Below are 20,670 nucleotides of genomic sequence, written 5' to 3' on the forward strand. Positions count from 1 at the left end.
AGCTCTGAGAGAATGCCTGGTGATATAAATGCTGATGACATTGTTCACTGTTGTTTTTCTATATTAAGACACCAAAAAACACAAAACTAATTTTGTTTTTAAAACTAATTATCTTTGTACTTGCGAAACCTACGACAGGTCCTCAACCTTTAATTAGGAATAGATAATACTGAAACCCCTCTGTGGTATCTTTTTCAGGTTTGTGATGATAACATCCCCCACAACTCAAAATAATGATGGAGGCTGGGGCACATACTTCATGTGATAAACATTCTCTCAAGGTCACTTTAAAATTCAAATGAGCTCCACAGACACACTTTTCTGCTACATAATGTGAAATCCAGGTATTTTTCTTTTAATCTTGTTATCATTTCATGTCATGTCTACACTTTGTTCCTGATGTATGGAAGACTAGCGATGTAACATCAATACCAGATGGTCTCATTATCTTGGCATTACATTGCACAGACATTTGAGTAATTCCACACTTGTATGCTTTTTCATCAGAATCCTTGGAGCTGTTACAAAGCACTGCCAGTATTTATCAAAATGACAACTTTTGTCAGAACATGGATCATGTTACCGCACTGCTTTCCAGGATCTAAATCAGGTAAAAAGAGTATTAAAGCTATGATGGTCATAAAATACTATATCCTTTACAAATCCTTTACAAATTTCTATAGAATCTTTGTTTTGTTTTGTTTTTTAATTCACATCCATGAGGATCACATCACTGCCCCCACACTGCTATACATTCATACATGTACAATCTGTATCTTACAGACAAATCTAACTTGTAAAGTATGGAAAGAAAAAAGGAAGTATCCATATTTGCTAAAATATAGGTCCACCTACTAAATGTAGCTCTGTAGTACTGGCAATACCAAGGAATTCTGTATGCTTATATAAACTGCAATGCACTTTGCACTACCATACCATTCAATCACCTTTGTTTGTTTGTTTGTTTTTTCAGGAGATCAAATGGTTGAATAAGCAATGTTGGCTTTTCAGCATTTTAACATAGCTGGGTTAAAAAAAAAATAAAAATAAAAAAATCCCCCATCTTGCCATCAATAATATTGAAAAGGAAAAAAACAAACTTTTGATGCCAGTGATCTCGCATATCAATCTCCCGGCTTCAGACTGAAATCTAGTTCACAGACAACACAAGACCAGGCAGGAAATTGGAGAGCTGATGGCAATCCCAAAGAGTATACTGGTTCCTTTCACCAGGGAATAATCATTTCATGACAAGGATTTCTACCATTTCTCTCTTCATTACCGGCAAACCAAAATGTGATATCCTCGAATGTTATTTCACTTTAACCATCTAAATGTTATGACATTAGCCCTGTAACAAACACAGGAAGGTTGCTCAACTTGCAGAGACTATCCAAACTGCACTTTCGAAAAAAAAAAATGCTCAGCGAGATCTGGATAGACAGCAAGATACATTTGTAGATAGATAGACAGATAGATAGATAGATAGATAGACAGATAGATAGACAGACAGACAGATAGATAGACAGATAGATAGATAGAAGAAAAGAAGAAATAGAGGAGGGACAGACAGACCACGATATCTAAGACACAAAACTTTTTCCTCTGGTGGCCCGTCTGGGCCACTAAAACCTTATCATCTGAAACTTTGGTGGCCCAAAAAAAAAGTAAACATAACATTTCATTTAGAATCTAAATTGCCCGATCAGGCCGCCAACACATGACTGTTTTCTATTTTCAGTTTTATTTTTTGAAATTTGGTGGGCCAATATCAATTTTTAGTGGCCCTGGCCATTGCCGATGTCGAGCCCTGTTTAAACGCAAACTGGACACACAGAAATGATCATGAATCAAACAAAATCATGACATCATATCCATTACAATGTCAAATGTGTCTTAAAAAAGAAACAACAAAGTTAGGGGACGACTGAAATGATTACCTCCATTGGTGTACAAAAAAAAAAAAAGACAAAAAAGGTGCGCTCCAGATAATTTGTCTTTCATCATTACACATATGGAATGCGATGAGTCAGACCTGGCAAGTCTGTGCGACATTGCAATATTTGTTGCATCAAGTCAATACATGATGAGATCTCTTCCCGGGCCAATAATCCCCAGGGCCTCTCATAGATGCTTCAAAAGAGATCACACTATTCTACACCCCCATCCCATTCCCACCCCATCCCCATCCCAATATTATTTTGTAGTGTCTTTTAAGATTAAGACTGTTCTTGTTGTTGACTGGCAGTCTTGGGCTCAAAGAGCATGGCAAGTCTGGACTCATGTTGCACTCGTTTTCTTTATGAGGATTTTTTTGGGTTTTTTTTTTCCCCTTCCATTCCCAGGCCCTGAAGGATTTGGGCTCCCAGGGGAAGCGTGACATTTGAACGCACACAATGTCAATGAACCACACACTTGATCCCTTTACAGGGCATGATGTCAGCGATATTCCCCCTACATTTTTGATGCCCTAGTCGGTCATACATGTACCTGATGTCTTGGTGCAAAGCACAAACATGAAATGACTATTACAGCATACATTTCATTCCCTGCACACAAAAGTACAGACCTCAAGAAATTCACTATCACTAGGCAACTTACTGTAATTTTAGCATGTGTGTGTTTTTAGGTTGTTGTTTTTTTCCGCAAATTCGTGCAACCAGAAAGTGCCGTGAAAAATAAAGGTGCGCAAAATATCTTTGATTGCCATATGTTCTCAGTATTTAATGTCTCATTTTTCGCGGAATTAAAAACATGCGAAACTCATCTTACCCGGCTGAGCGCGAAAAATTACTCATTCGAAAATATTCACTTTTACAGTATGCTTTGCTTTCTGCATGCTTTCTCAAGAATAGAACATGGGCATTGTCACACAAACCTATTTTGATACTACATGTACCTCTGAGTAAACATCATCTTTGTGCACACTGAAGGCCATTGATGCTATGCTTGTGATTCTAGTCTAATACATTGTAGGCCTAAAAACAAGTCTCACACAATTTTCTGGTTGGCTTTCATGAAGAGTCAAATCATTAAAGAGAATAGTTGAGGCTACATAAAAATCAGTTTAAAAATTGAAACATTTTGCATGCTCTCTCACTTGACAGCGATACAAGTCTCCCAAATCGTATGTACCATACCCACATAGTTAAATACCAGATCTTTTTTTTTATTCTATTTTTTTTTTGAGGGGGGGGATGGGGGGGGGGGGAGTGGGGGGTACAAATCAAAAGGTATCCTTTGTACCAGTACTTGTGTGTGTGTGTGTGTGTGTGTGTGTGGACATAATCTAGCAAAAAAAGACTTCACAATAGAAAGTTTCTACATTGGCATCCAAAACATGACTTTCTGACATTTTCTGTATTTGTAAACTGATTGGAGGGGTGTTCAGCAATGACCGGTATGATCACATCATTTGTATGATGGCAACAAAATGTCACTGTTTTATGAAAACGTGTGAACTTTATTAGAAATTCCATATCTTTCTCATATTCCATTTATCTGATTTTCTGTTTATCTGATCTTACTGTTCACTATCGGTCAACTCGAACATGGTGTAAACACACTTCACAGCACCCTGTTATGGAGTTAGCGCATGAAGCCGACAGTGCAGAAGAATGCCAGTAACTTCAGAAATGTCATATTGCTGATAGTTTAATATCCTTCATCACCACACCCCAGTGATGGGTGAATGGTCCACTGCCTGATCACCACAGCTTTAGACATAACAATGTATTGTAGGCCTACAAGGATCAAAATGATGGTGTGTAGTTTAAAAGGATCATACAGTTTTAACTTCTGGTCTTTTAAACATTTTTTGGTGAGATAATGAGAAGCCTCTCACGAAATGTGAAAGAGCATGTAGACCAAGAGGGATTCAATGTTAATTTGACGAAAATTGGTCTTGAAATGGTTGAGATATCTAACAGAACGATCCTAATAAAAGGTGGGACCTAACTTTTATCATGATCGCCTCATTTTACTTTGTTTTTGGATGTCTTTGCCATTCCAAAACCAATTTTCATCACACAAACTTTGAATTCCTCTTAAATGGCGATGCTCTGTTCTACATGTATTTCAAAGGTGCTTTCTTGGTATCTAACGAAAAGATAAAAGCCCAATCCTCAATTCCACCAAGACTATACCATCCCTTTAAAGTTGTTTCATTCTTACCAATTCTTCATGTGTAAGAGACTCCTCGGTGCTTTGTTTATTTTCTGAAAGTATGGAAAACTTTTCCACTTAGTGATTTAATACATTCATCATGAATGAATACAGGAAAACAAACTCTCAAGTTCAGTGACATTCAGGCAAAATTATGTTTAAAAATTTTTTTTTTAAATATGAGAGACTGTCCCAAATACCAACAGGATGATATCTCCTCGGTTTGTGTTGTATGATTTAATGTCTCTAATTTATCATTTTCATAAGAACCATTCCATCCAGAGCTCTATTCCGGATGCAAATGAGTCACGGTTCTACGCATCACTGCAAATGGAGAGAATCCATTAGGCCTACATCTTCATGAAGACAAGCTTACTTTGGGTTATCCTGTATACAAAGCAAATCCGGTGGCCAACAAAAGACACGGGGCAGTCGTATAACCCATGAGAGAAATTTCAATGGTGTCGGTGGGATTTCCCAGCGACAATTGGCAATAGTCTACGATCAGTCTACAATCTAAAATATAAACACCCTGTCACAGTTCGAAATCACGCACATACAGTTGCATATAACATGTCTTTGGTGTACCTACATGGGATATCCCCTCTCCAAGGTACAATGTACAATGTACGTACCTGAACTTGGCAATTGTTTGCAGAGTTGCACAATATAACGATGCATGCACACACACATCAAACTCACCCATACTTGAGTTTGCTCTTGTTTACTAATACTGTAAAAGTGGATATTTTCGCGCGACTAATTTTTCGCGCTCGGCCGGATAAGAAGAGTTTCGCGTGTTTTTAATTCCGCGGTATCAAGACATCAACTACAGGAACGTATGGCAGGGAGAAATATTCGCGTGCTTTTATTTTCGCGCTAGTTTCTGATTGCGTGAAATGCGCGAAAATTTCAACACCGCGAAAATTTCCACTTTTGCAGTACAAATGTATTGCACAATATACACTCATGCCAAGGAGGTATCACATACAACTATACCTCCTTTTTCATATACAGATCCCCCTCCCACACACACACACACACACACACACACACATAAACGTTCATAAACGGTCAGCATATAAGACTATAGACAAAAACATATCTTGCATGCAAGCACTAAAAAGGCACTTGCCCACTGCATGTACAGCACCTTTCACCTTCTTGCCAACCACCCCATGTTACAAAGCTGGATATATCACTGCAATGAGCGACAAACACTCAGCAAAATGATGATGCTCTGTCAGGCACCACACCGAGAGACAGTTGCTTTCTCTCTCTCTTTGTACGTCAGGTGACCACCCACAACAGCAGGGACCCTGGCTGGCTTCCACGAAAATGAGATTCAAATAACTATCGGCCCGCACAGAAAGAGGCAAAGGAGCCTCTCTCCTTCTAATCAAATCTGCGCTTGGATGCCTTTCTCAGATACACTCAGTGCGGTGTGGCATCATCTCTGGGATACCACATTTCACACACCACTGACATGTTTCAATGGGAGATATTGTTAATTCCTTGTGGCGTAGTACTACATTAACAGGACAGATGTTGTCTTTATTAGATTTCGCTTTACATGGAATCACCTGGAGCTGAGTGTATCTACAGGACCATCACACAACAAAAACAAAAACATAATGGAAATTCCGAAAAGAATATTTGCAAAATACAAATTCTGACTTTTAGGTTGTATTTTTGTCCTTTGCCAATAATGTTGTTGATCATAGTCCTACCAAAAGAGAGAGTGGTTCATACTACTTATTGTTGTGTGGCCCAGAAAAGCAACACACAAATGCACACATGGAGTGTAAGGTGCGTCCAAAAGAATGACGCATATGTACTGACAGGAGGAGCTGAAGGTGTGCCCGGAAGAACGGCACAAATGCACACAAGGTCCATTCAGTGCCTCATGTACGATTGCATCATTCTTCCGACCACATCTTACACTTGAACTCAGCCAGGCAGACCATACAATGCTCTTTTATGCTAATATGTTTACACTCACATCTGCACAGCTGGGACAGAAGAGCATGAACTCTGGGTCCCCTGGGGCAGTGGGCCCATGAACAAGCCAATGAAATTGAAGTTGTATTGCATCGCCAGATGTGGCTCTGCCATTGTGCATACCAATCAATTAGCAGTGGTGTGGTGATAGCTGAACAGGTCACTCCCAGTTCACACAGGGCAAAGTCCCCTGCGCTGCCCAACAGTAGACTCCACAACAAACAAACAAGTTTGTGCCATGGGACTTGGTTTGCCGCAAACCAGCTCAAATGTAGCATATGCCATCTTGGGATTACTGGTACATTTGAACAATGTGTTTCCTCACCAATCTAACTTCGAAATTAAAACTCCTCCCATCCCCGTCATCTGTCTAACAACTCTCTGTAGTTGTACCATGAACACCATGATTTGCCTTTCATTAGCAATATAACATACACATTGATAACTTCCCAGTGTTGAGTAATGTACAACTGGCCAACATATGTGTAAATAGAAATGCACAGCACTCAGAGATAAGACATTTTTATGTTGGAGTAAATATAAATCCTTGTAAGATAACTTTACAATATTTTAGGATATAGGCCGAAGTGATGTAAGAAAGATTGCTATTTAGTCACAAATTCATGCTAAAGTGAGGTACCAACTCCTCTTGCCCATATGGCAGGACCGTGACAATGAACACTATAAAAATTTATATTTTCATAATCACACATTTGACCAGGTTGTACAGGTGTGCATGTCATGCTAAAACACTGCTAAAAATAGAAAGAAATTAAAAAAAAAAATCAAATATGGCAGTCTGTCTCTAGTTATATTTGTGCTATCCCATCAGCAAATCACAACCTTCCATCAAAAGAAAATGGATGTGACAAAGGAGCCGCCCAACTACCGGTTGCAACGTTCCTCACCTGGTTTTCGGAGTCATAATTGGGATCGTTGATGTCATAGCAGTCAGCATCGTTCTCATCATACAGCTCTCCCATTTTACCCCATGTTCCTTTGCCTCCAGCTCCTCCTTGATAGGGATGAAAGTCGAGAAATACACCTTTACTTTCAAAGACTACTTCTCATAAGCTCAAATTTCAACTATATTCATAGAACCTGGTTTCTGAGGACTACACAAGTATGTGCCTAAAAGTTCAGCAGCATCTTGTCATGATATATAATTTGCAATTGAAAACATGTCATCTCCTAAACTAACATGCACATTAAATATCTGGATGAAGATGGCACATATTAACCTTTTTTGTTGTTTGTTTTGTTTCAGTTTCCCAAAATGATGAGTGATTAATTATTTGTACATGTACATGTACAATAACAATACCAACAAATGCTTTACTTCATATGAAAGGGAAATTAACATTCATGCCTTTCAAAAAAAAAAAAAGAAGACCAGTCACAGTCACATTTCCTGACACACTGTGAAAAGGAGATCGTACTCAGTTTGACCATGCACTGAAATAAAATAAAACAAAATAAAATAAAATCTTGGAATGCAAATCACTGCCCTAATTCCTTTGCAGAAGATCAAACAGGAAAATAGAAATGCAGGTTTAAAGATAATATAAAGTTTTGGTATTACCTCAAAAGTTTCCCTGAATTTCCTTGTCTTAGTTTGTGTTTCAGGTTAAAGTACCTTTCATATAACTAACACTGTGAGACTTACTCGCCCCAAAGTGCTCTCATGTCTTAGTAATCATTCAATAATGGTTTCGTACCAGAGCCGCCGCCGTACAACGGCGGCGAGGTAGTACACGTATTGTGCGAGATAACTGCAACCAGCAGCGTGCAGCCCCATACGCATACTGTGTAGCTAACTGCGACCAGCAGCCCCATACGCATAGCTAAATGGGGCTTCGCATTGCAGCTTACAGGATCATGACAGATTTAGTATCGCGGGTAAATATCAACTTAAAATCCAAAAATTTCTTCAATTTGAAGACGTACCAGTTAGGTTGAAGTATTGAAAACAGGCACTGGGCAACGTTTGGTTTTGCCAATAGTCCCTTTCTGTTCGAATTGATGACTGAATGTGACTCGGTCGAGAGGACCTTGGGAGAGCTACACTGAATGGACGGCCAGCGCATGCGCACACAAACATCTTATCCGTTCATGGATTTGAAATTTGTTCGCATGTGATGTGTGCGTATGCGCTGGTCGTAGTAATCAGTGTATGTAGCTCTCCCAAGGTCCTCTCGACAGAGTCACATTCAGTCATCAATTCGAACAGAAAGGGACTATTGGTAGAACCAAACGTTGCCCGAAGCCTGTTTTCAAGACTTCAACTTAATTGGTAAGTCTTCAAATTGAAGAATTTTGTGGATTTTCAGTTGATATTTACCGCGATACTAAATCTGTCATGATCCTGAATGCTACAATGCGAAGCCCCATTACGCTATGCGTATGGGGCTGCTGGTCGCAGTTAATTGCATGATTACTAAGAAATGAGAGCACTTTGGGGCGAGTAAGTCTCACAGTGTTAGTTATATGATAGATACTTTAACCTGAAACATGGAAATTCAGGGAAACGTTTGAGGTACCAAAACTTTTTATTATCTTTAAACTGGGATATAGATATGAATCCAAAGTATCACTTTTAGTCATTTTCTCCCACAACCTTTGTGTAACTATAGTCATAATGATAATGATAATGAATAACATTTATATAGCGCTTAATTCTGATGTTTCTAAGCGCATTGATCCGGAAAAAAAAAGAAAAGAAGTATGACATTAAAATAAAATATAACATTATATAAATATACGTATTATGATATAACATGCAGCAGAAAAACAACATAATTAAAGTTGAGTAAACAGATAAGTTTTCAATGATGACTTGAACTTATCAACGTTATCAGCATTACAAATATGGAGAGGAAGTTTATTCCAGAGAGACGGGGAAATAACAGAAAAAGCCCTATCACCATAGCGGGTGCAGGTGCGGGGACCATATGATAGTTGGAGAGTGGAGGAAGAACGAAGAGAACGGGTTGAAGTGGAGGAGCGGAAAGAAATCAAGTCTTTGAGGTAAGATGGAGCAAGATTATTACATATCTTGTAAACAATAAGGAGGATTTTGATGGTGATACGTTGATGTATGGGGAGCCAGTGGAGGGATTGGAGAACAGGAGTAATGTGGTCAGATCTTTTTGTAAGGGTTACAAGCCTAGCAGCTGTGTTTTGAATTCTTTGAAGTGGTGCAATACTAGAAGCAGGGAGACCAACAAGAAGGGAATTGCAGTAGTCAAGGTGGGAAGAAACAAATGCGTGAATGAGACGTTCAGTGGAAGACTGATCCAATAACTTACGGATTTTACCAATTTTACTGATACCCCAAGCAGCAGAACGACATGAGTTCTTAATGTGTTGTTGAAAATTCAGGTGCTTATCTACAATAACTCCGAGATCTCTGACGGACTGAGAGGTGGGTATAGTACTGTCTTCGAGGGAAAATTCTGTGAGAGAACCACCTCGCCTAAACTGAGAATGAACATATAAAAATTCTGATTTAACACAATTCAATTTCAAATAATTATCACATGACCATTGCTTAATATCCTCAACACATCTACTGAGTTTGCAGAGTGCTTCGACTCGAGTATTTGGTTGTATGATTATATAAATTTGAGTATCGTCGGCATACATAACATGTAGAATATCTTCATGTTGATAATTATAGTCATAGGCCCGCACAAATGACCACCATAGCCAAAACTCTCTCTACTCGAACCATTCTGGAAGTGGAAATTATCTCTTGCCACTCTCATCATGTGGAAAGATAGCACTATCATATACAAAACAACATTACACCAATGCAACAGAAACCATGCCAGAGCAAAAATGCACTTTGATTTTGCACCATACTACTATTTACATAATTATCTACATCAGATTTGATTTTTTTTTTTGCAGTTAATTTGAAAATATTATTTAACTTGCATAAATTAAATCATTTGTACATTAATTTGTTGCTCCCTGTTTAATACTTGAAATATTAGTCACATAAAATATTAGATGGCTAACTTAAAGGCATAATTTACCATTTGCAGATGAAACAAAAACCCAGCATTAGTGCTTTAAAATAGTTCTAAAATGCGAGTTACGGATAGAAACAACCACTGTAAAAATTTGAATCCGCATAATCGATGTTAAGAAATAGCATGCAAATAGCTTTACACAGATGAGCATTGTTGATTTAAAACTCAAAAACTTAAAAGGTCCTGTTTAACTTTGGGAACAGTGATTTTTTTTTTTTTTTTTCAAGACATTTAATGCATACAGTATGTGTAGGTCTGTTGTACCACAAAACATCGCATAATATAGAATTTTTGCGATAAAGCCTAAAATATATCAGGGATGCCAAGTTAAACAAAAAATTGTGAGTGAGATTTTCATGACTCGGCATCTCGGCGAGCGAATGTGCGCGCAAGCGAGGGTGTGGGAGGGGTCCCCCCCCCCCCCCCCCCCCCCCCGTGGCCTCCCACGGTAGGGAGCTTTTTCCATTTTTAGCTCTTAATGGTGCGATCAGGTGCATACTTAGGGGGCCTAAGTGACTATTTTTTACTTAATTTGAAAGACAAAAGGAAAATATACCTACAATTGCAACTATCACTTTAATCTTTTGAGCTACGCTCATTATTATAGGCCCAAGTTGCAAACTTCGCGCGATGCGTGAGAAAAATGGGCGCCCTGCGTGAGATCGTGAGACGGCCCCTAAATGCTTGAGTCTCACGCACAATGCGTGAGACTTGGTAGCTCTGATATATGGAGATATCTTTATTTTTCTCATTAAACCGTAACTGTAGACGGTTTAGTCTGGAAGCATTTTCATTATAAAATAACTATTGCTCACATTTTGTATTATATTTAACAATACTTAAAGGTAGGGAATCCCATTTGCATGCCTTGAATGAAGAGTTGTACAAACACAGTGGTATGTTGAAGAGAGTATCATTTTAGAAACTCCCATAAAGTATTGAAAGTGGAAGGTAACATTTAGTACATTTTTATTGACCGTTAGATTTTGAATTGAATTCTTTTCGGGGCTCACCGTAAATTCCAGTACATTACTAGGCTACCTTTGCAGACCCATGCACTGCATGTGTGTCCATCATGTGTATTTTGTGAATAAAGTTCATCAAAACTTACAAACATTTCTATATACATTCTTGCCACACACTCTATATGTTATTACATCAGCTCTTATACTTTTAGATTTGTGTTTATAGATTAAAAAAAATACAGAAGACTGCAACAAAAAGGCTTAAGTGTGGCTGACACACAGAACTACTGAGTAATTGAGTTTTGTGCATTATTCAAATTGTAGATAACTGTTGACTTCCAAATTTCTCAGCAGTGGCCTAAACAAGTCCCCTGAGGTTCATATTTAATGTTTTGCTGCATTTTGGGAGGTCTGTAAGAGGTATCCCCTACCTTTAACATTGATATTACCGAATCAATTTTTTTACAGTGGTTGTTTCTATCCCTAACTCAGATTTAAGAACTATTTTAAAGTACTAATGCTGGGTTTTTGTTTCATTTGCAAATGGTAAATTATGCCTTTAATTATGCCTTTCATTAAAAGAGCTCAATGGGGATTCTGAAAAGAAAAAAAAAAAGGAAAAAAAGAGCTGTTTTGACCCTACTTTGACACTTACAATTGTAATGACATTTTAAGTTAAGTAAACAGAAATGTATTCTGACATGTATCAGTTTCTAAGCTATTGCTATTGTTGCAAAATAAATTTGACAATCAATTATGAAATTATTGCCATAAATAGTGTCAGATGCCAACAAAACTGTAAAGTTACCAATTTGCTCTTCTCGCTCACTACTCCCGATACCAATGCACACTTATGCTACAATTTGTATGTATGCCCAGCGTACGCACATAATCCGCTGAAGTTAGCCAGCCACTCTGACGGAAAACTGGCATCTAACACTCCTACGCCCAGTTACGAGAAACTACAAAAATCAGATGCAAGTTCCCAAAATCATTCACAACCTTTTACAGGCCCTATTCTCAGCTTGCATTTAAGCACAGGCCCATTGCAAAAAAGAACATTTGGTTTCTCATGCAAATATCAAACGCAACTTTGGTCTTTGCATTTGATTCTGACCAAATGCAAAGTTTCAGGCGATAAGCCTACCTGTCTTCATGTGAGGTTCCACATCGAGTCAAGTTTCTAGCAATGCAACAGGGCCGCACCCGGCCCACAGTATGTCAGCATTTAACAGATAATCAAGCACCCCAACGCCAACGGCGACAATTCATCACATTTACTGGCTGCTTTCAGCAGAACGTTAACTGCGACCAGCCCTAACGCTAAGCGTTGGGCTCCCACAGTATAACTGTGTACAAGGAGCGCCCCGGGGTTGTACACAAGTGTAAGTCGCGACAGGGCTGTACAGTGTGGACACTACATAATCTCAGGATTCCAGGGCACCGACTCGATTTTGAATTTACTGCACCATATTTGTTACTAAGATTACATAAGGTGAAAACTTTATCTACGGGTATTTAGCTACCGTTTTCAGCTATTGATATTGATATACTCATTTTACAACTTCCCATTAAAAATTGCACCTTTTTTAATCCTGTACGCCGCAGAAATCGTAGAAATCGCAGAAATGATTCGAAATGTCGGCGCAGCACTGGGCAAAGAGGGCGCTGTCAACTTCGCGGGAGTACAAACTCTAGCAGCGCAATTTGCATCGTTCAAAGCTGGGAAAGGTTTATTTTGAATGGTCCAGCGATGATCACAGCATTCCGGGTTAAGATTAGACTTTTTGCTCAGTGTGTAGCTCACTATGGACTGAAATACCATGCTCATAGTCCAAGCATCTCAATTCACGTTAGTGATTCACAAAATTTGCGATAAGAATGTTGAAATTTTCAACAGTTTTGTTGTTGTGTGGCCGTGTTCGAGGGGTTTAGTGTAGATATGTGTATGGGGTTTCGTAGATGTGTATCACACACCATCAGACGCTGTGCTAGCGCTAGCGCACGGCGTCTGGTCGGGCTAGGGCCAGCCCAGCTCATACTTGCCAACTCTACCGCATTTGGCGATAGACTACCGCTTTTGGAAGATTTCATTAGCATTCAAGCTAGCAGGTAGCACTGCTCGCATAGGCATCTTGGATTCTACCGCTTTCTCAAATGAAAATGTTGGCAAGTATGCCAGCTGGGCTGGCGAGGTGCGGGCACCTCACTATAGAAATCTATAGGCCTAGACAGAAAGATCCGTCTGTCCGGAGGAGTCTTTTATCTTTTTGACGTTATCGCTCTCCTCCGTAGACACAAAGAGGGGATCCGTGAAGCCAGACGCAGTCTCCGCGGAACATTTCCCCGACGACCAGATACAGACCGATCTTTCGGTCAACTCACTATTTAGATCTATACAACAACCCTAAATTACAAATTAACATGTATGAACATAGTGGAGCATCCTACATTTCAACATCAATGTTATGTAAACATTTCTTGCTTGAGCATAAGAGAAGGCACGAGAGAAAAAACAAACATTAAACAAGCAAACAAATCGCCACAGTGTACACAGCACACAGGAAGTTAGCCCGACCAGACACTGTTACGCTATGCGAAAACAGCGTCTGACACGCACGGCATGCAGCCTCGAAGTGAGGAACCTCAACACAACTACAAAACTTAGGAACATGTATACTTTTCTCCTTTAAACAGAATACTTTACTCACGTTAAATGCTACAGAAGAATAGTTCGCCACACTCGGTCCATGGAGACCACTTGCGATAAGTCCGTGGAACAAATAAATGACACTTTCTGGCGCAATTCCTGACCGCCGGGCTTCGTCGTTGCAGGATTCAAAATGGCGCCTTGACTTATGCGCATGCGTGACCGGATGTGCTCCAGAGCGAGCGCGTGTGCGTTGAAAGTGTCGAACAAACCTTGGCGTCTGCGACACAATAACCCAGTACAGTTTATAGCTGTATACCTTATACTAGTAACCGTGCGTACGCTGCTTGAAAGGGCATTCACATCACGCGACCACCCGATATCTGAGCTTGGCCTGGCGTGAAAGATTGTGTACGGTGTGGACATGCTGGATATGATGATCAATTTCGGTAAGTTTCATTACGTACATTTGAATATATATAGCATCAGATGTAGAGTAAATATTGAAGAGTATACTCGATGAGTTTGAGGTGACAAAAATGATCGTAAGTATCAAAAGTCAAAGCTATCGTGTACGATTACGTCGCCTCTCCTAGTGATTGGTGGTCGCGCGCGTACAGCCCTGTCGCGACGTACCATGTACAGCGACTGGGCTGTGTATAGTTAACAGGAAGTGAGTACAGCAGGCAGCATGCAGCACACAGCTCCCGACGGACGGACATACCACGCGGATAATCACACAACCAGAGTCGCCTGTACTGACTTGGCTCACCTTTCTTCGGTAATCCCCGTCCCTTTCCAGAGCGAGATTTTCTGTCGCGTCTATCTTTCAGAACGTTGTTCAAAGCGACGTTGGTCGTACTGTGGTCTGCTGGAAGAATTGGGGTTTCCTTCGACGGACTTCTCTTGAGTCGTCGCTTAGCTTTCTTGGTGATTCTGCCCTCGATAGCGGTGTCAGAAGCGAGAGTGGTGCCGTTTGTAAGGGCCCCTGGATTGTTGTTGCTGTCCCCGTCGTCTCTATCGTTGACGAAGTCTCCATTTTCCTGCACGAGGTTGGTGGGGACTTGGGGAACAGACTCAACTTCCATGACTCCGTTCGTGGCGCAGAATCACCGTCTTCTAACCAAAATCACGCCAATGTTGCCGTCAGTGTGCTCTTCATACAACCCTAAAACAAAGAAATTGAAAAATTAATCTAATTTGTGTTTAATGCTGTTGTTCGATAGTAGTTGGTATGGTACACGTAGCTTCGCAGTTGGTAAACAATACAGAACTTGTTTTGGTTTTTGCATCTCTGCATGCACGCACTCAGTGTGCCTGGGATTTGTCACGTGGCTCTAAATCCCGATATATGATTGGCTGTACAGCCAGGGGAAAATATAACAACCAATCAATGGCTGTGCCTGGACGCAGTCTTTCATTATGGAAAGCATACAGTGCAGCGAAGAAAAGAATGAAAAGAAGGAAGCCTTGTCAATAAAAGTCCCAATTACCCTCTCTTCTGTGCTCAAGTAAGTCGATGTATTGTGTTGCACAATTAAGAAGGCAGTGCACAAACGAACCGACATTTGCTTGCAATTCAAAAAATAACTAAAACCAAGCAAGACCTGGATACCACAAAGCCGAGGCACGCAAAAGGATGCAAAAAGTTGTGCTGAACAATGGGAACTTTTTTTGAATGATCGGAAAAAAGGAGTATTAAAGTTAGTTATGATTGAATTTTGCCTTTCTCATTTATAATATACACTATATATGGTTAACATATATTCATTTCTTATTTTATTCCATTTCTGCATTCCTTCTTCACACAAGAGTATAACGCCCCTGACACTCACAGTGAAAAGTCATTATAACAATTAAGTTCTTGAGTAATATTTGAAACTAATAGCGGAAATACTTGGGAACGGGTAAATTATTATTATTTTTTTTTTAGGTTTCAAGTTTCAAGTTTCAAGTTTTATTCAAAGTTTCCACAATACAAAAATTTACATAAAAACAATAATATGTAACAAGGAATACATTGTTGAATATATGCGTTTAAAACAATTTGCAGAATATTTGAATATAAATATTGACAATGCATGTAGATGCATTATACAAAGTAGATGTAAAATGGAGGGGTCTTAGAAAAGCAAGCTTGTATAATAAGACCCCTGAAAGGCAAGTTAAGACATGTGATATAGCAACTCACAAATATATACAAACATATTAAAGCCACAGAATAATTTTAGTGGCATCCCTCAAGAAGCGCAGCAACCACACCCCAGAGACCAAAAAAATTGACACCAAATTTATTGCCCCCCCCCCCTCGAGTCAATTTAAAAATTTATTTTATCGGTTATTGATATATGACCACAAGAGGGAGCAGTAATTTTTTTTTTTTTTAACTTTGTGGTATGGTCTCAGAACCCTCACTTCTCCACAGGTAAGGACCCTTTCAAAAGGAGAGTTTCTAATTTTTACCATAAACCAGAATTATACAGTGGCTTTAACATACATGGATGGATTCTAAGTGCACACACACACACACACACACACACACACTACCTATGGAATTTTAAAACAAAACATAATTGGCATTTAGACTATGTTACTCAAATGGAAAGCGATGAGATGAAGTCATGTATCTAGAATTCAAAAGGAGCAGCATCAATGAGACTGAGAATATCGATGAAGCAGATACTTCCGAGTCCACACTTTAAATCTGGAAAAAGTGGTACTATCTTTAACATCTGAGGGTAACAAGTTCCTTTCTTTTATGCAAGACACATAAAAAGAATTTAGGGCAATACTGGTAGATACATAAGGTAGATGCAGAAGGTTTTTCTGACGTGTATTATGGGAATGAACAAATGAGTTTTTGACAAACAAATCCAAAAATAAGGAGGGAGAACTGGACATGTGAAGCTTGTACATGAATGCCAACGAGTTAAAAGACACTAACTCGTTTAAAGGTAAACAACGCAGCTGTAAGAACTGGGGGGGGGGGGCACTTGGCCTAGTAAAGTGTGAGCTTGTTATTAGCCTGCGATGATAGCTCTTTTTTGTACAATAAACAATTTATGAAGATGGCTGTTATAAGTATTACCCCAAGAAACATTACAATACATCAAGTGAGGCATTATGATGCTATTATACAGTGTAGTCAAGACACTTTTAGGAACAATAAATTTTAGCTTATGCATCACACCAACACCCCGAGAAGCTTTGGAACATACATTTAGAATGTGTTGCTTCCATGACAGAAATTCATTGATAGTAATACCAAGGAATAATACATTTTCGCTTGTAGCTACCTGATGTCCACCAATAATGAGAGAAGGGGTGTTTAAAGGTATCCTCTTATTCCTTGTTCTGAAAATAACACATTGTGTCTTCTGAAGATTAAGTGACAATTTATTACAACAAAACCAATGATAAAGTTTATTAAGTTCATCATTTGCTGAAGATATTAAACTGCACACATCCTTGTGGAAGACAGAAGACTTGTATCATCAGCAAACAGTGAGTAAGTAAACAATGATGTAGCACTGATGATATCATTGATATAGATAAGAAGTAATAGTGGGCCTAACACTGAGCCTTGAGGCACTCCACAATCAATTTGGGTGGAAAGCGATTTGGTCCCATTGACAACCACAAACTGCATTCGGTTTTGCAGATAGCTTTTGAACCAGTCTAAAGGAACTCCACGAATACCATAAAATTTAAGTTTGCTTATAAGAATGTGGTGGTGATTGACTTACATGTATACGTCATTATTTTTCTTGATAAAGCAAAATGAAGAAGAGCAGGTGGCACGAACAATCATCCTAAAATGTGGGTCCGCAGCCCCTGTTATGTACATCTAAACTAGAAGATTTCATGTACCGATGTGTTGGCTCAGTGAGTAGAGCGGCTGCCCTCACAATCGGGAGGTCGTGGGTTCAAACCCCGGCCGCGTCATACCAAAAGACGTTAAAAGATGGGAGTTGCTGCTACCTTGTTTGTCGTTCAACAGTTGAAAAGGTTAGAGCAACGTCGATCTGGCGCTGCTCAGTGGCTGCCGGGCCCACGATCAATTGGGCAAAAAGAATTTCCATTCTCGGACAATAAAATTTGGAGTTTTGGAGTTTAGTCACTTTTTCTACTGCGCCTTGAGCACATTAGTTATGTGGAATTGGCGCATTATAAATACCCTATATTATTATCATTATTACACCAAGTTTCAAGAAAATACCTCCATGCATTGCATATCATAGGGGAAATAGTGAAATTTTGAGCATTTGACCTTGACCTTTGATCTTTGACCTTGAGCATGTGCGCCAAAAAGTTGATAGGCACAACTTCGCCCACTCATAACCATGCCAAGTTTCATTACGATACCTCAAACGGTTTTCTAGATACGCTGTCCACAAAATTGATTACGGACGGAAGGACGGACGGACGGACGGACGGACAACCCGAAAACATAATGCCTCTGGCGACACTTCGTGGCGGAGGCATAATAATTTTATACAAATTAAATGAGGGGCACAGTTAAAATTATGGGCCCAAGGTGATGTGAAAACCATAATGCCCGAAGCGAAGCTGAGGGCATAGTTATGGTTTTCACATCACCGAGGGCCTACATAATTTTAACTGTGCCCCGAATATCAAGCTGTCATTATTTGTTTTATACACCGAAAATATTGATTCCGAAATATAGATACCGAAAATATAGATTCTGGTCTCTTTTACAGCACTCGTATATCAACGCTGATCGACAGCGCGGCGGTCGTATCATTGGTGCGTATATACATACCCATGAGTGATCTATGTGTACGGGGTTGCGACTGTCTCCAAGCCTATTTACAGGGCACAGTTTATTCTATGCCCCGGGCACAGTAAATCATGACGTCATTTTGATCAAAAATGGGGCACAGCTATTTTCATGACTCCACTTTTAACCAATCAGATGAGAGGAATCATGAGGTAAAAACTGTTAATGCACGTTAAAACCACGACTATGATTGCATCAGAACTAGAGATGTAAGACTTAGTAAGTCACGTCTTACAAAGACAAAAATGAGATTTGTTCCTTGAATCAGGGAGGTGACTGCTTGAATGTAATACGGGCAAACTATATAATCACCTCTATAGCCATATAGTCAACACATATCATTCAATGCAAACTACACAACTGTAGTTATCTTTTTTTTTCTCTCTCTCTCTCTCTCTCTCCCTCTCCTAGTCTCTTTTTTTAAAAATCTTTTTAGTTTTTGGGAAAACACCAAGAAATCGGAATCTTGAAATTCATGAGGGCTGTAATGCCCGGAAAAATGCTGGAATGAGGAATTTATGAAGCATGCTAGTCTCCCCCCCCCCCCTTCTTTTTAAGGATCTACCCCTGTGGTCCTGACATAACGTATTGTTGGTGTCAGCAATAGCTCTGAGCTCCGAAAGATTGGAGTCATGTTGCAATAATTTTTTTTTCTTTTATAGTTTATTTATATAATCCAAACTCAGGTGGATGGATAGCCCTTTAAGTCACAAAATATGTCGTTCTCCAAGGGGTCCGATCCGAGTTAAAAACATAATAGGCCTTACTTCAAAATCCTTTTGCAATCAATGAATAAGAAAAAAAAATAACAAACTGAGATTATGGAAATGACATTACAGTATAGAAACAAAAGGAAAAAATGTCCTAAACATATGAATTTAAAAAAGGAAATCTGAATCGAATTGATCAATGGGAGAATTTTTAGATGTCACATCGTGCATGTCTGTAATGTATCCAATTATCAACGATACTTTTTGAGCGAAACAAATATAGTTACAACGTTTAAAGGACATTTTTAAAAGACCAAATCAAGGGGAAAGCCTCGAGAATATGAGATTGTTGTAATTCAAATTAATGTTCAGAAAATGAAAGGCTAATAAAAGTAAATCAGCCTCTTCATACTAAAAGCTGTCATATACACCGTAGGTTAGATAACAATTCAATGTCATTACGAAATGTTTGAAGAAAACTGGCGCATTGAAAATTCAAACTGCTATATATATAAATCATGTTCAGTGATGCGGATTGTCACCATTATAGAGATGAATTCCTTCTACTAAAATAGCACACATAATGTTACTTACAATGTTGTGTTGTTGTTGTTTTTCCCCCACTGTATATACAATACTTGTATTTACCATGCAGTTGATTAGGCCCTCTACTCATGATTGATCTGAAATATCTATACATCTACATCAAAATGCAAGTCCGCATGAATGTTGGGAGGATCGCTGAATCAATCGGTATGTTGGTCACGAATATTAAAAGGGCTTTTTACACTTGTAAATTTTTGCTTAGCCCCGGACTATCGGTGGGGCTAAGGGGGGGCCTTAGCCCCACCGATAGTACGGGACTATCCTTAGCCCACTTTCTGTTTACACTCGTTTTTGCCAAAGTGGGCTAGCCCCACCGATAGTACGGTACTATCTGGCCCTGCAAAATAGCAGGGGTTAGCACCGCAATTGCGGTGCTAGCACCGCAATTGCGGTGCCAAGCAAGTGAGTGTAAACAGAACGAAAAAATAATCCTGGGCTAAGCGACGGAGACGAAGTGCGACCCTCACTGACCAATCAGAAACGAGGTAATCAAGTGCTGCCGGTGCGTGCGTGTACGTGTACAGTACACAGCGTAATTATGAATATTCATGTGGTTTGGAAAGTCCGGGGCTAAGAAAGACGAGTGTAAAAAGGTCAGTTTTCTCCTTAGCCCCGGACAAGAGATAGTACGGGACTAATTGGCGAGTGTAAAAAGCTGAAAAAATTGGTACGGGACTAACGATAGTCCTGGGTCAGAGAAAGTCCGGGGTTAAGAAACACAAGTGTAAAAAGCCCT

At 39.4% G+C, this 20,670-nt stretch overlaps 1 protein-coding gene across 1 annotated transcript in view; it reads right to left on the bottom strand.

The window, feature by feature from the left end:
- The window catches only part of LOC140242167 (programmed cell death protein 4-like), a 37,972-nt gene extending 22,871 nt beyond the window's left edge, over positions 1-15,101 (bottom strand). Inside the window, exons 1-2 of the mRNA XM_072321934.1 lie at positions 14,590-15,101; positions 7,074-7,180 (exon numbers count right to left, since the gene is read on the bottom strand). Of these exons, the coding sequence (XP_072178035.1) occupies positions 7,074-7,180; positions 14,590-14,905 (423 nt within the window). The 5' untranslated portion in view covers positions 14,906-15,101. The remainder of the gene's footprint in view (positions 1-7,073; positions 7,181-14,589) is intronic.
- Positions 15,102-20,670: the final 5,569 nt, after the last annotated feature.

The sequence above is a fragment of the Diadema setosum genome, chromosome 18 (assembly GCF_964275005.1).
Source record: "Diadema setosum chromosome 18, eeDiaSeto1, whole genome shotgun sequence".
Classification (NCBI taxonomy): domain Eukaryota; kingdom Metazoa; phylum Echinodermata; class Echinoidea; order Diadematoida; family Diadematidae; genus Diadema; species Diadema setosum.